Below are 17,641 nucleotides of genomic sequence, written 5' to 3' on the forward strand. Positions count from 1 at the left end.
TCTTATGTAGAAATGTATTACTTTGTTGCAAAAAACTTACCATTAGTGCATTTTGTAAACCTCTGGTCAAAATTCATTGGTGCCAACAGGATAATTTTGGTGAAAGCGCTCTTGATAACACTTGTGTGACATGAGAGCAAAAATGTGGAGTCCCGACCAAAGTTAACTAAAGGATGAAAGTGTGGCTCTGATGTGTGAAAGAAAAATAATCAAAGCAGGCTTACCTTTACTTTGAAAAAAAAATACTTGTATAAATAGTATTGGTGGCAATAGTTAATCAAACCAGATCTGCACTACTACTCCATAAGAACATATGACAGTAAACCTATAGCTCTATGATAGCATAATCTTTCTTTAGTATGGTTCTTACCTTCCAAAACAAATAAAAGCTACACAGCAATGAAGCAATCACAGAAAAACTCTCAAATTTTGAGTTGACCTGTCAGCTTTGAAGGCACCTATCAAAACACTGCCTATGAAAAGACATGAATGGAGGCAAAGCTTATTTGAACCAAACATTTCCCAGCATTTGGGAGTGAAATAAAGTATTATGGAAGTGTAACACTTAAGGTTACCTATTCTACATTTTTATAGAAGAGAAGCTTATCTGAAAGCAAAAAGTGACTTTACTTTTTCTAAACTCCCACTCCATGCAGGCATTGAAAATGTGCATTATTTCAAACAATTGCTTGTCTATTCAGAATACAAATCTTTATAAATACTCATTTGTACCATATAATTTTCTATTCTCATGCTTTTTTTTATGAAAAAGAACAGTGTAGATTATTCTTTATTTAAACTTGGTTTAATTATAGGGATGTCATTTCTGATGAAATAGTAACTCTTAATGTGATATATTTCATTTACTTATCCAAAAGTAAATGTCACTCATTGAAACTTATTTCTAACTATCTTCTAGTAAGCTAAGAAAAAGAATGCTGGCATCTTTAGATATTTTTATATATAGAAGTATTATGTATTACATTGTATCAATTTACTGCATATTTACAATGCTATTTTGACAGAAAAAAATTCCAATTTTGCAGGGCACGTGGATATGAATAGTAATTTATTGTAATAAGCATTAACCTTTAAAGACTAGTATTCCATTTAGTTAATAAACTAGTAGATTGCATATTCTCTCTTTGTCAATTACTATTTCAGATTGTTATAAGTCCTTCTCTGATAAAATAAAGATAGGAACTAATTACTATATGTGGGTTTATTTCAGCTTCAGGTAGTCTTATGGACACCTGTTAAGTCCACCTGAGTTACACGTTCAGATAATGAAATACAGGATTGCAGTCTCATCTTTTATTTAAAAATTGTTGAATACATGTCAAGTTCGCTATCTAAAGTATGGGTATTTTTTGTCCATTATTTAAACTAATTTTATTTTCCATCACTAGCAATATTTTATTCTTTTTTATTCAAAATATTTTGAGTCCTAATTTTGAAATTCATTGCTACTAGACATCAATAAGGTCTAATCCATCTCTTAAGATATCCCTTTATTTTTAAGTTTTAGCTTATTACCAGCTCTCCGTCCCTTTTCATTGTATATATTATGCTTATCTGTGCAGTATGCTACTGTTTTTATTCAATGTTTTATATTCTGCCATATAATTGGGAGAAAAAATTGGAAGCTGGATGCACTTTTTTAAGCTAACAAATTTCATTAAAAGGCATAAGCTTTCATAAACTATAGGTCACTAGTTCGTATGTATGGAGTGGGGGAGCAAGTAACTCACAGGCTTCTAGCTGTCTTAAATTCCAGTTCCCATCAGGCCTGGCCAATAACAGTAGTAATATTTTTTAAATAAAAGATTGGAAAATGGTTTTCTGTTTCATTGAAATGTCAGGTTATTGTAATATATGTTGAACCAGGTACCCAATGCAAACATACAAGTGAACCACAAGGGGGGGAAACCATTTGAATTAAAACGCAGGGCTTCTGCCTTAAATGAACTAATGCTGTGACATTATCCAGTAAATTAAAAATGCTAGTAACAACGGCACACTAAAATATTACATACTATCAATGTTGCTAATGCCTCAGAACAATATTTAACAAAAATACATTGTGTAATAAATGCATTAATGTAAGACCCAAATACAAGTCATAGAAAACTGTTTTTTGTAACATTCATAGGCAAAATATCAGAAGTAACAAAACATGGACAAACCTAAACTTCAAGAAGTCTTCTGGATCACTGTTTTATGTAATGTCCACAGTCAGCAGACTATTTATAAAAATGTATAATGTTTTGCTTTATTTTTTCATACAATTTTTCCATTAAAGTTTTGTCAATCTGTGAATTATGTATACAAAAACTGTCAATGTGTTTCTTACAGTTTGGCTGTCAATAACAGATGGAACAAAGTTTTCAAAAATGTGGTTGGATGGGTAAAAGACATTAACTTTAGCAATTAGTTTGTCATTTGCATAGCAGCTCAACTTGATTTCTTTAATGCACATGTGCTCATGATTTTCCTCTTCCTGTTTTGAACACAAGAGGAAGTCCTGGAGAAACTGGGGCATTTCTTGCTTGCGTATAATAAAGCGCCTTTGAGTCTGTTTTGAGTAAAACAAAATAGCAAAAACTGTTTTATGCTGTTGAGTGGAATGTGCAGTGTTTCGGTGCATACATTTTCAGTGGACTGCAACCCTTCCCCAATTGTAGTTCATTTGGCTGCCATTAATGGGAATTGTGAATTCAGCAGTAGTTTTAACAGGAGAACCATCTGCTGTGGTGTTTCTAAATGCTTAACTGTCACTTGTATGGTTACAAATCTTTTTCAGGCCTAGTGGCTACTGAAAATGCTGCTTGCCTTGCACATCAGTATCTCTGTTTGAGAAATTGAACAATTTGTAACTGCTCAGAAATGTTGGGTTTTCCAAAATAAAAAAATCATGATGAAAAGTCCTCCTTATTTCAAGACATTAAATAAGGTAGTATTCAACAAATCTGAGCATGGCTTCATGTCTTACATATGTCTGTGTTAAGTGTAGCACATTAATGCCATACATTCCAGATATTTCTCCTATGTGCATGTTGCACACTGGCTTTGTTCATGTGGTTAAGTATAATTAACTAATTTCATATAGTTAGTAAGTTATTAATAGTGCCCCATTTAACTTATGCTTCTGAATATATATTAAATGAGTATTCTAAATTCTAAAAGAGCTTGAGCCAACTTTTTTTCACAAGCATGTCTTTGATTAAAGTGGCCACCAAGGGGCAGCATTACTCTACTGCATTAAGTTCAACACTGCTATTTCAAAATAAGGGCTTTCAAGAGCTTTGGAAGATGCTTTTAGTCATTGGTAAGACGAAGATTTTAAAACTCTGCTCACTGGCCCAATTGCAGATCTGTTTAACTAAACACACGCTCTAAACCATGAAATTTTCCCTTGCAGCACTTGCCAAGTAGTTAGACTTTAGTGCTTTCTTTTTATGTAGAGATTGCACAATCTAAACGAATGATAAATACTAAATGGGAATCCAGCTACTTGAGGCTAGAAGTAAGCATCACAGCCACAAAGAAACAATCTCTTAAATAAATTGTGAGTGCTTCCGGGATCCGTCAGTAGCAACTCATCATCACCTTTTTAATAGAGACTTAAATCTAGGGCAAATGGTGTTTTAAGGAAAAAGTGAAAGTCACTAAAAATATATTCAACAGAATAAAGAATGCAGCTGTTGCCAATTTAGATTCCATTTCTAATGCCTTTGAGCCAAATCCTTGGAAGAAGCATCTTCCTCTGATTCCCAAACCCATCTCACCTGTTTCTATTCCAAGTCTGAGCAAGCCCATGAACATTTCGGTTACCTCAATTAGAATGGTTTGAAAAATATTTATTCTGAAGGGATTTTCCAACTTCCTAAGGTGGCCCCCAGCTCTGTGGTTTTCTGGCAGATTCCCATCCAAGTAGTAATCATGTCTGATCCTGCTTAGCTTGCTGAGATTGACCAAAATCACCAAAGTACTGCCATTTTTTTTAAAAAAAACAAAATGGGTTCTAGATTTAGCTGGAGTATAGGCTATCAATTTACCTAGCAAAAACTTCAGCTCTAGATTAGGAGGAACAACAACAAACTGAAAAGATTTGCAAAAGGATCTGCTAGGCTCTCCCGTCTGGGCATTATGCTAGTCAGCTTTCCACAGCCAACTGGTTGGTAAGGGATAGTTTTGGAAATCCAGAATCTATAAGGTTATTAGCATATGAAAGGGATCCTCCCTAAATAGTTTGCTATGGTCCACAAATAAAAACTTTTTAAAATTGATAGGAGGATAAGAGGGAGTCAAGCTATTCTCCAAAGCACCTGAAGGCAGGACAAGAAGCAACAGATGGAAACTAATCAAAGAGAGAAGCAACCTAGAACTAAGGAGAAATTTTCTGACAGAACAAGTGGAACAACCTGCCTCCAGAAGCTGTCAATGCTCCAACACTGGAAGTTTTTAAGAAGAGACTGGACAGCCATTTGTCTGAAACGGTATAGGGTTTCCTGCCTGAGCAGAAGGTTGGACTAGATGACCTCCAAGGTCCCTTCCAACTTTATTAAGTTGGTTTATTTAGGGATATATATTACAAGATGATATCTTAATGGTACATGTTGGATTTCCCATGAATAGCAATGTGTTTATAGATACTTCTATACTAAATAAATCCCATACCTTAATGATTTCTTTACAATTTCGTTTTCAAGAATATAGATTCCAAGGGTAATGTTATTACACAGCCCTGCATTTTTGTGTGAAGCATTCTCAGATAAAGAATGTAGAAAGAGTTAGTGATAAACAATGGGTAACAATTTGGAAGACTAAGAAATGTATTTTGTCTTTCTAAGTGCTAAATAGTATTAGTCAAGTATTTGGTTTGCATTTATAAGCTGAGCATTGTTAGCCTGTCTTTATGGAGACCTGTGTTGTGCCTTAGTGACCTATCTCAATTTATTTCTTGGTCAAATTACTTTTTTCTTAACACCTATTGCCTTCTGTGAAGTAGAGTAAGAAAATTGTGAATTCATGGTGGTACTTGCTACTTTTGAACTTGAACACCATCTCTGACTAATGCTTTTGGGGAACCTATTTTTCTTACCTATTTGCCACATGAAAAATTAATATGTTGAGACTAGGTGCACTTTGATCAATGGATAGGCTCTTTCACTGGCACAATACTTTGATGAATGTGCCCAATATATTTTTTTAAAAAGACAAATCTCCAAATATGCCCATTAAATGTCCAGAAAAACTGTGAATTCTCTGTGATATGGCTGAAAAATAGCATAAGTAAACCCAAGAATTTACTAAAGTGGCATATATAGATAGCCTGGTAAGTTTTACTACATGTAAATTGACCTGTTTCTATTAGCATTCCAGATATGTTTCCTAGCTGAGAATAAACATCTTCCTCACCATTAGTCATTCTGCCCCTTTAAAAAACAAATGTCTGCAGTGGGACTCTTCTGCCAATGCAGGCTCCTCAACTTATTTCAATAAGTTGAATCAGCAATAAAACAAGATTACATGCTATTTTTCTCTGAATAGTCTCTAGTGCTGTTTGTAAGAACAAGAGATTTTTATGTAGCAGTTGATTAACGACCATTAAGAGCTAATCTGGTGTAGTGGTTAAGGCACCAGACTAAAAAGCAGGAGACCCTGGCTCTTTTGGTTGAAGGCTGAGTTCTAATCCTGCCTTCAACCAGGTGGGTGGCCTTGGGCTAGTCATTCTTTCTCAGCTCTAGGAAGAACACGAAGAAAAACCACCTCTAAAATCTTGCCACGAAATTGGCAGAGATTTGTTCATGTAGTTTATGTAGTCAAGACTGACGCAAAAACACACACACACAAGAAACCCCCACCTATATTAAAAATTAATAGAGCAATCAGCTTCTTTTTAGAAAATGACTGCATTTTAAAAAGCCACAGCACACTGTTTTTAAAAAACAGTTTCACTGAAAGCAGGCAAAGCTCCTGCATTATATGTCATGCTTTTAGGTTCTGGGAGTTGAACTTCATTCTTAACTGTTTAATGTACAAAGGACTTTTTTTTAAAAATGGAACTTTGTGATATCGACAGCAGGAGAATTTGTTATGCGCAAAAATGGTAAGCTATATTAATTCCCACAATGGAATAATGGTTGGAGAAGCTGATGGAACTAGTGGAGATGGCCAAATTAACTGCTTTAATCAAAGGGGAAAATATATCTTTGATTCTGGAAGCTACTTCTGGATTTTGTGCTTGAGACAGAAAAAAAATGAAACTTTGACTTTGGAATTTGTGTTGTTTTGTTTTTTGTTATAGAAATGTTAGTATAAAAAGTTCAGACTAACATGTTCATTCTAGGGCGCTGAAGAATTGTATTTGTTTTCTTTTTTCTTTATCCTACACTTCTCTCCCTTTTCCCCTTTCACCAAATTTTTTATTTTCTTTGGTATTTTATAAAGTTTAATAAAATTATATTATTAAAACAATCTTAACTGGGGATCAGGCTACATCATAAATGGCAAGAATCAGTAGACTTTCAGAAGACTCTGGAAAGGGGGAAAGTGATCTCAACCTTTCTGAATGCTGAATGCTATACTTACCCCAAAGTTATGTCTTCAGATACAACTATTTATTTCCATATTCCAGGTCTTCTACTTTTGGTAAAGGTAACAGTCATGTTGCATACTAATGTAAATCTATCAGTCTTTCTGGGTATCTGGTATAAGGTAGTGTCATGTTTGGCCATGTGGCCTGGTATTGCCAAATTTTGCCAGGCAGCACTTATCTGTAATCAGATGGGAAACTTGCTGTCATGGAAAAAATGCCAGACTGCAATTCCCAGTCAGCCTGATCTCAATTCACCTACCTCTATTTTAGAGTCTGTCATAGAGATTAATTTCACTACTAAATTTTTAACCAGGGATGGTTCCAATGGGGAACATAATGCATGCTAAAATGGCTATTTTACTGGTGGACCCTGCTCCCTTGCTGACTTACCTGCCCAGCCTTTTTTTTTCCTGTATCACAATTTCCCAGAAGGGAGCCAAGGTCTTTAGCACACAGAATTAAGGCAATAAGAAAGGTTGACAAAGTGAGAAACTACTTGTTAGGCAGGGTTACATTACCATCTTGGTTATATGCAAACAAGAGAAAATATATGAATAAGCCTCAAAGCTGTTTCATGTGAAAACATCAAATAAAGATAACAAAGCTTTGTTTCTTAACAGCCAATACAGTATATCTGAAAGGACTTCCTGTATCTCTTTTGCTTGCTTTTTTAAAAAATTTAATTTAATTTAATTTTTATGCTTTGATTATTTTTTTATATGTATGCCCTACCTGTGGTTTATTTCATGAAAGAAATGTCTATATTTTTTGATCATCTGTAAAGTTTAAATTCTGTTAAATACATAAATGATTTCACATTAGGGCTCTGCCCATGCATCTCTCTTACATTCAGTTTTTCAGCCAAACTACCTATAATTTGGATGTTGAATCAGAACAATGAGCTGAAAGGTGTTTTTGAACTTGGATCTAAGCTCTACATTGAATTGCAGTTGTTGGAAGTTCCTTCCTGGTGTTTTATTTTCTTAAAAATGAGTGTTTTTTGATAGACCATACTCCTTATGGCAGCCTTGTTGTGAGCTTGACTGTGACATCTCAAAATTCAGGTTTTTTTTATTGTACCAAAAAAATAGTGTGATGCTTGGTTTATATCTACTTCCACCAGATATTTGGAATAACTAATTATTGTTTTCAAGCAGAAGAGTTTTTCCTAACATTGTATCTTCCAAACATGTTGAGCTCCAGATCAGTATACATAGAAAAATGTTCTTGTTTTCCTAATTAACTGTACTTTTTGTGACAAGAAAGTTGCAAACACAATAGAACCTGGGCAGCATTTGTTAAATGTTTATTTTGGAGTCTTAGAGTTGGCAGGAAAAGCATACATCCTACATTCTCCACACAGATTTTATTCTACTGTTTATTTTTGTTTGTTTGTTCATTTGTTTTTGCATAATGCAATTATTTTTACCATTCAAAGATCTAAATAAGCTACAGTAGCATTATGCCAAGACACCAATAGCACTCCTTTATCTGCAGCTATATGTAGAAATTTGCCTTCTTCTTGGATTATGAATGACTTCCATTGAAAGGGAAACACTGCATTATCTATATGAAAATTATATTAGGAAACTGGATTTAAAAAAAAACAGCCCTACCAATTCTAGATACTAAAGGCCATTGCTCCATCAATATCAAGAGACCTGGAGGAAGAAGACAACTAGCCACAAAACTTAAAAATATTTTCTCTCTATCCTGTTTATTAAAGAATGGGTTGGATTCCAAAGGTGTATGGAAATATTTCCAGAAATGGAAGCTAACAGTCTGAAGGCAGCATCACTATACCAGTTCCAAAAAATTCATCTAACTTGATCCTGATATTTGCAGTAGTCAATCATTAAGGCAGTCGTGAATATTCCATGTTCTGTATGGAATTTTTGCAGGGTTTTGAAGGGTTTCCTACAATAAAGGCTATTCCCACCAGCCAAAGGGGTTCTGTCTGCTATCACCGCACTAATGCAAAAGCAACATTTATTTCATTGTTGTTATTAATAAAAGCTATTTCAGTCTTAAACCAGCAACCCCTAATTTATAGAAGGTAATCTCTCCAGTAGCTCAAATTCATTATTGCTTGCTGACCAGCTCAGCACTGGTGTTGTTTTTGGCAAGCAGTCAGTTGCCTTCCCTAAAAATGCTTTTAATAGTTTTCTGAAAATAATTTGAATAATCCCTGAGATGTACTGCATTCAAAACCTCAAAACAATATGTTAGCCACAGTAGTTTTGTTTTAGGCTACTGTTTTTATTTTATTTCATTCACCCAGATTAGAATGTGTTAACTCTGAGCAGCTCTAATGCTAGAGAGTGGAAGAAGTGTTACTGTTCCTATTTTTATAATTTAAATATACACCAGATTATAATGAGAATGTCCTACAAAGGGATGCACCACTGCGACAACCTTGAAGATTTTATAACTGGCTTCCTTGTGTTTATCACAAGACGTTGCAGGAGAGAAGAAAAACTGCCTGTCCCTAACACATAGGGTTCATCTCCCTAATCTGTGCAAGGCAAAATAAAACTGGCATTACAGTATTCACCCTCTGGATGGGACAAAAAGTGAATGCAACAGAGAGTACGAAAACCTAGCTGGAAAAGCAAACTCTGAGAAACCATTGCTCTGAGACAACACTGGAAAGAAACAACTTTGTACCTTTGTAGTCCACAGAAAGGACCTTCATAATATTAGAGCCCTAAGAACAGAATCAGCTTCAGGATGTGCCCTGTGGATCTAGTTCTTGATCTAAGCAGCATGAAAAGTACTGTAACATCAGGTTGCTTTGCTGTGCAGGAGTGTTCTTTTCCTCTGTTTCAACAGACAGATGTGCAGTTCAGTTCTGCGGGTTCCTCCATGTCTGGGGTGGCCAGTCCTTCCGGTCCGTCTGCTATGCTGGGCTCACTAGAAAACTGTCTGTGGTTCAAACTGGGCTGCAAAAGGAGACACTGGTCGCCATTGTCTGGTTCTTCTGCTAGCATGCCTGAGTGCATAATGGAAGCCATGGCCAACAGCTGGATATCAGAATGAGCATTGGCGACTGTATGCCGACGGATGCTCCCACACTTCTCAAGGTAAGCCTCACCTTCCTGTTCAGTCAGGGGTGTCAAGGCGGTCTCACTGACCTGCCGGGTTGCCACTGTGTGAGAAGAGATGCTTAGCCCGTTGGGTTTGTAACGAGATCTGTAATACCGTCTCTCTGGAAAATAAGGAGAAAGAGACATTTTGTTAACTGTTTGCCACTGCAAGAATTGGTTTCCCCAGATTTTGTTTCTGTGAAAGGCACATTAAATATTTCTTCATCTTCAGTTTTGCCAATAAGCTCCACATGTGGATGATAAGGATATTTGGGAATAAATAAAATATAAGTTATACAATTGATTATACTTAATCTCTTGCACCAGTATGATCCTGTTAGAAGTCCACGTTATGACAGAGAGGAACTTATGATATTGGAGAACTTTGACATTATTGTAATATAATCTCTCTTCTCAAATTGTCTTACACTTAAAATGGTAAATGTATAGTAGTAAACTAAATTTTCACCCCTATGTCCACTGCATTTAGAGTAATAAATACTGTATGAGCTTATAACCTATGCTGTACATGCAGGGCTTTTCAACCTTTTCACCCATTGTACTACTTTTAGGATACGGCAATATCCGAGTACCACCAGTCGCCTAGCAAGGTGTCAAAAACTTGATGACCCCCCCCCCAAAAAAGGAAAAAAATGATGAAGTACAAATAGTTCACTTAGTGACTGTTCAAAGTTACAATGGCACTGAAAAAAGTGCCACCCCAAGCCACAGCCGAGCAAGACACCTGCCTGCCCACCTGGCGGTGCTCTTCCTCCTGTCCAAGGTTTCCATTGTTGTGAGCATTTCTGTTGACGATTGGCAGAGGGAGTGGGGTGGGGGGTGTGTGGTTTTTATTCCCCCCATCTGATGGGTGGTTGCAGCAGGTTTTGGTCACTTCACATGACACTGGGACGTTGTGACCATCATAAATATGAATCAGTTACCACGCATCTGAATGTAAATCACAAGACCCTGGAGATAAGGCAACATTCCAGCTGACTGGTGCTTCTTCAGGGCTCAGCAGAAGTGCCAGGATCAGCGCCGAGCTCCAACTGGAGCCTGGCGCTGATCCTGGCACTTCCACTGAGCTCTGACAGTCCCAAAGAAGCACCGATCAGTTGGAAAGCGCCAGTGATCCTGGCGCTTCCGCTGAGCCCTGACACCCTGCAGCTCCAGCCATCTCTTGCTCAGGCTTGTGCGGTGCTGCCACCAGTTCAGCTCATTCCCATCCCCCGCTACCACTTTTCTAGGATGGTTGCGTACCACCTGCCAGGTGCCAATGTACCATAGGTGATACCCGTACCACTGGTTGAAAAGCCCTGCTGTACATGCATTGTTTGTGACTGACTATTTTTCTGGATATTGCCCAGAATCTGACATAGTATCTTTTATTCCCTGATTTAACTTTTCACTATATACAGTTCAGAATGACTGTTTTATGTGCAAAGTTAATAGCATTATCTGAACATAACCACTGGTGACAAAGAAAAACAAACTTATCTATGGGAAATTTACTGCCTATTCTACATGCACTTGAAACATTTTATTAAAACAATAAAGTGTGTTTTGTCAGAACAAAGTAAAAGTGTTAGAAAATACAGATCTTCATTTTCAAGTTCCTAACATCTAGAATGGATCGTTTTGAGACAAGAACAGTCTGTTTTAAGGTTTTCTTTTATGACAGAACACTTGAAATTTTGATTCTTAAAACCCTGGGCACATACATTTTCTCCAAACAGTAATTTTGCGTACCTCTACTATGAACCCGATTATTTTTCAACTTGATATCCTATAGTGCCCATGGTGATTATGCTTTCTGAGGTCTGCAGTCCTATGTTCTGGTGGATATTACTTTAGAGAAAGCTTTTGTAATCATTGATCTAGTGAGCTGCCCAGTTTGAATTCATTGCCATTTCTAACAAAAGGGTTGTTACAAGGTAGATGGAGAGAACCAGTGAGGTTTTAGATATGGCTGCATTCCAGTTCCCTGCATCTCCAGCTAGCATGGGCGGTGCTAAGAAATAATGGTAACTTTAATTCAACTACAGCTAGACAACCACAGGTTCTTTATTCCTGATCTACATAATGGAGATCATGGATGAAAATAGTAGATGCTGCTGTTCCATTGGCCAACAGTATTCCCTATACGGCAGCAATTCATCTGGACAGGAATTCACCTGGATCTAACTAGCAACTTTTAGTATATTCAGTTACAAGAATGACAGGGATGGAATTACAGATCACATATTTTAAACTTACAGTGCAAGCACAGACAAACTCAGTTTTACTTAGGGGGAGGAGCTGTCAAATCCTAAGTGCCCCAAGGAAAAACATGCACATTCCAAACGCTTAAAGAATTATGAACTCAGGAATTTGTTTTGAGACCCTAAACGCGCTTTTTTTTTTTTCTATGTCTGCTCACCTCAAGCTTTTTGCATTTACAGTAAGTTATGCTTTTAAACAAGGAGTCATTTTATAGTTACTATTGTTACTGTTGGGAACTGAAAATCCTTGTGTATCATTCAGAAATCTGCTGATAGTTCCTTCTCTAGTTTCCATCTACTCCTGAACGGCAAAGCTGTACCACTTCCTTTTTCATCCACTTCCTTACATCAAACTGTATGCTGCATTAGAAACAGGAACCTTTTTGCTTCTGGGAAAGGTATGGCAAGCTGGAGACAGTTCTGCAAAGTGGAGCCGATAATCTCAGCAAAAACCAACAGTTTTCTGCAGGATTGAGTGCTGGGAGACAAAGAGATCGGCTATCTTGCTCAAAAGTGAAGCCCTTTAAAGGACACTTAAGTTTGCAAACCCCACTTTCTAATCATTTTTGGAAATTGCCAAACCATCGTAAACCATTAGAGACCTTCAAGACAAGTTTTAAAAAATTTTGCCAGGTGAATTTATCTTCAGTTCGGAAGAAAAGAAAAATTAATCATGAGCATAAGAACTTAAAATAACTTGAAACAAATAGCAAAATGCTAAATAAAATTTTTACCTAAGAAAGTTATCAATGCATCAAAAATCCAGGTGAATATTGATTTTCACTATAAGATTTTGAATTATTTTTTTTTGAAAAAGAAACAGTTTCTCATTTTGGCTATCCTGGTTATTGCAAATCGGGATAAAGATAAGTGATGATTTTAGAAACTGGAGGGAACGAAATATTCTAAGCCAGACATGTCAAACTCGCAACGTCACGCAACATCGCGAGACATATTGGGACAGTTTTGCCATTGCCTGCAATGGGGTGGATGCGGCTTCCGGATGATGCATCCGGACCGCAGGCTGGCAGTTTGACACCCCTGTTCTAAGCAGAAGAAAAAAATACAAGTTTGTTTTTGATGTCAATAAATACTGGGACTTCCAAACCAATCAAATGTTATGACATTATAAATATTAAATGAGTTATTTGAAAAATGGAGCCAGAAATTAGTAATTACAGTATTAATATCTGTTGGCAATGATGTCTTCTTCTATGGACAGACTATGTCCAAAATATATTAATGAAGCAATGACAGATATGGAACAAATTTTATCTGACAAGACAGAGAAGATACTGAAAATGGAACTACAAATAACAGATCAACAGAATGATTTTGAAAAGAACACTTTACTGATATAAAAAAAATCCTTGATTGTTGGGTGCTGCCCAGAGTAGCTTTTGATGAGATTTGGTGAAATTTGATGAGAGAGAGGAGAGGAGAGGAGAGGAGAGGAGAGGAGAGATTTTGTAAATTTTACCTTTGAATAAATTTGTATAATAGGATAAAGAAGAATTGAAGAGAAATTAAATCCTAAAACAATATTTGATTGAAATAAAGATTAAGACCGTTAGGAATAAAAGAAAGAAATATAAACTTGGCTTATTTGATCAAAGTTAAAATAAGATTTTTTTTCTGTTGGTTTGCAAAGTTCTGGCAAACCATTTATGGACTTTTTGCTGACACAGGACTGAAGGGTTGATGTTTTATGGATTTATTTATAGATGAGGGATGACATAAAAGATGAGGAGATTACAGGAGCTGAAGAGTTATTAAATTTGTTTATACTTGTAATGAAATTTGGAAGTCATTTCCTTGCATTACTGCATGTTTTATTATTTACATTTTATCTTTGTTTAAGTTTTATTTACATTAATTTTTATTGTTGTATTTAAAATTCTTAATAAAAGTTATATTAAAAAAAGAAAAAGAAACAGGAATCTTCCTAAAATACAGCTGCTTTAATAAGTCATGGACAGGCACTACATTCATGGTCCCATATGTACTAAAGCACCTCTTCTAAGATCATAGAGATAGGGTACAGGTAGTCCTCGACTTACAACAGTTTATTTAATGACTGTTGAAAATTACAATGGCATGGGGGGAAAAGTGACTTATAACCATTTTTCAAACTTACGCCCATTGCAGCTGCCTCTTGGTCATGTGATCAAAATTCAGATGCATAGAAACTGATTCATATTTATGATGGTCGTCTCCTGGGATCATTTGATCAACTTTTGTGAACTTCTGATAAGCAAGGTCAATGGGGAAGGCAGATTCACTTTACAATCATGCTACCACCTTAACAACTGCAGTGATTCACTTAACAACTGTGGCAAGAAAGACCAGAACATGGGGCAAAACTCTCATAACAACCGTCACAATTAGCAATATAAATTTTTGGCTCAATTGTGGTGGTAAGTCAAAGAGTACCTGTAATATAGTGGTGAAGATGCTGGACTGGCATTGGGGAGATTCAGATCCCAGTATAGGCTCAGCATTCGAATTTCACTAGATGAATTTGGATCAGTCACTCACTATCAACCTAACCTGTCTTACAGGGCTGTAGAGGGAAGGAGAATAGAGAAATGCTGTGTATGCTAGTATCCTCATACTACTTCATACTATTCTGATAACATTTCCAATTCCCCCATACAATTTTTTTTTTAGGAAGTTGAGACACCACAGAGAAAAGTATGGCATCAATAAAACTCAACTTGCTTTTTTTCTTCTTCCAGCAGACATCTCCCCTGATAGTTCTGCTCATAGAAACACTACATCCAAAAGAGATGCTGCAACATTTATTACTGCAGCATGGGAAGAGTTCAGAAGTGGCTTACCACATTTTACAGCACAGCATGTTTCACAAGACTAAGCATTAAAAAATCATCTATGGGAGAGAGAAATCATAGATAGCTAGCCTGCTGCGTCGCCAAGACAGAGGTACTAAATAAGTATTAACACTATAGATTTCAGAGATGGAGTGATATTTCACTTTAAAGCTTCTGTCTAGTTAGCTAGCTGTGGGTTAAGGCACCAGGCTAACCCCATGAATTCTAGTCCTTCCTTAGGCATGAAAGATAGCTGGGTGACTTTGGGCCAGTCAGTCTCTCTTAGCCCAATTCACCTTACAGGATTATTGTTGTGAGAAAAATAAGAAGAGGAAAGAAAATTAGGTATGTTTGCCACCTAGAGTTATTTATAATAATAATAAAGGTGGGATTTTAAAATAATCTAATCCAACTTATCTAAATAGATCTTCCTTAGTTTTCATATCTGTAAGTTGTAATAGATTTGCTTCCAACAATTCATATCTGAACTGAACTCAAGTTAATAGCGTATTCTTCCATTGGTAATGGTTATTAAAGAACATTGAATTAACCAACTTTGTCTCAATATTATTCAAACCTATAACTGGGAGCAAAGTTTCACAATGTAAAGTTCTCTTTAGTCCAACTCATAATATAAGTCAGTACAAATTTTTGTACTATATTTGCTATTAAATGGATGTATAATGTCTATATATACAATTATGCTATTGTTACTTTATTTCAGAAGTCATGATAAATAAATGCAGTATCAAACTAGAACAGCAAGAACTTAAAAACACATCTGAAAAGCAGGAGTCACAAATAACTCCAAACTCAACTTGCAGACCAGAGAAAATATCAAAGTAAAATTGCAGAGCGGCTAGAATGGAAATTAATGGAACCGGAAAATAGGGAAATCGGTGAAACAGGAGATGCAACAAGAAAGGAAAAAATGTTTTCTGCCAAAAATGTAGGAAATCTTGCCAAATTTCTCCTAAGATGCCCAAGAGAAATGGGTATGTTTTCCACAGTTCAGGTATTTACTGTATTATTTATTCAATTTGTATGGCTGCCCATCTCAACTAAATGATTTCACAACAGAGGTATACAAGCCAAACTGAATGCAATGCCACAGATTCCCGCCATGTGGCCTTTAGTGGTTGCTGTGTAATCATTCATTTGCTTCTGATGTTTTGTGAGATGATGAACATCCTTTCTTCAGAAATGTTATCCAATAACTGAGTTCCTCTAAGCACATGCTTATGTTATCATCTAGCCACCCTACCTTCTATCAACCTCTTTCCAAGTTTAAGAGTCTTCTCCAGTGACTCTTGCTTTTTAATTAGATAATATTTCAGCTTTAGTTCCATTGTTAAGGTTTCCACTGAGCAGTCTGGTATCATCAGCATACCGAAATCTGTTATTGCTTCTCCCAGCAATTTTGATTTTATTTCCTTCTACCCCCCGCATTTTTCATAACATGAAGACGACGTATATTTAATCTGCAAGTGACAGTGTAACAAATAAATTATGTTACGTGAGGAAAGGGATAAAACTTGGTAAATCAGTGGGGAAAAGATAAAATTGACAACGAGGGATCAGTAGTTAAAAACCTTTATTACTTGTGTGGAACCAACAGTCCGTGTAGAAAGGAGTACAACTTTGAGTTTATTTGTACTGGGGCCAAATGTTTATGGTCTGGCCTTGTGAGAAGAGTGTATATGGCACCATCCATCATTATAAGTGTCTGACACTTTCATCCAAAATGCACTGGACTATTGAAAACTGAAAAATACTGGATATTTTCTTCAATATCCAATAGGTGGAGATATTGTTCAACTGTCAACAATTATGCTGAACAGAGACTGTGTACATTAAGGGCCTAAAGATGTCTCAGCCATTAATCTATTCCAATAGCATTTAGGATTAGAAAAACATGTTTCTTGATATAATATTCAGCATTTCTGCCCACCCATTCTGGTTCAATGGTTAAAGTTTATATGGAGAGAAGATGATGAACTTCATGTAACATATTTCTGTCTGAAAGCCATTAAGCATAATGTGCTCCATTCAAGTGTCTAATTAGGCCCTGAAATCTACTGAAATGATAATATTTTTTAGCTCCAATTTCACTTTTAATTCTGAAGCAGTCTTAACATTTCACTGTTATTCCATACATCACAGCATTGTTCAAGGGACCAATCTTCACGTCCTCTGTTTCCCTTTCACATATTTAATTGCTAGTTAGAGAGTGAGAAAAATGCAAGAGATTCTGCTAAGCTAACCTTTGGTCACTTGCTAAAAATATACATCCATCAAATACTTGGATTTAAAAAAAAAACTAGTAACCATTGCTCACAAGATATTATAGGATGCTTTAATTTTTTTCAAGGTCAATAAATGTTGATCCCGACATCCAAATCTTCAAAATCACAGCTTCCCTTTAAAACACCAAAATCATTATACTAGTTTTTCTCATCCTTTGTTCATCCCAGTAAACGAAGGGAATCAGTTACTAATTGAGTTCAGGGAAGCGTTTTTAGTTGCTGCCAAATTCAGATCAATCCAAAAATAAGTATATTCTGTTTTCCCTTCATCCTTCATCTTGAAACATAACAAGAGGAAAGACCTTACGGAAAATACCTAAAATATCAGGTTAGACAGTGGATGAGAAGGTAATTATCATTCGTGGCTTTGGGGTGGATTTCCATCAGTACGCTGATGACACTCAGCTGTACATTTCCACCCCAGGCCACCCCAACGATGCCCTTGACGTGATGGCCCGTTGCCTGGAGGCCGTACGGGTCTGGATGGGGGGAAACAGACTCAGGCTCAACCCTTCCAAGACCGAGTGGCTGTGGTTCCCGGCGCCTCGGCATA

The 17,641-nt window shown here is 36.4% G+C and overlaps 1 protein-coding gene across 1 annotated transcript in view; it reads right to left on the reverse strand.

Annotated features, from left to right (window-relative positions):
* Positions 1-7,886: 7,886 nt before the first annotated feature.
* PRR5L (proline rich 5 like) overlaps positions 7,887-17,641 on the reverse strand; it is a 52,966-nt gene continuing 43,211 nt past the window's right edge. Inside the window, exon 9 of the mRNA XM_029285382.1 lies at positions 7,887-9,809. Within this exon, the coding sequence (XP_029141215.1) occupies positions 9,427-9,809 (383 nt within the window). The 3' untranslated portion in view covers positions 7,887-9,426. The remainder of the gene's footprint in view (positions 9,810-17,641) is intronic.

The sequence above is a fragment of the Protobothrops mucrosquamatus genome, unplaced genomic scaffold (genome assembly GCF_001527695.2).
Source record: "Protobothrops mucrosquamatus isolate PMUCROS unplaced genomic scaffold, P.Mucros_1.0 scaffold1590, whole genome shotgun sequence".
Lineage (NCBI taxonomy): Eukaryota > Metazoa > Chordata > Lepidosauria > Squamata > Viperidae > Protobothrops > Protobothrops mucrosquamatus.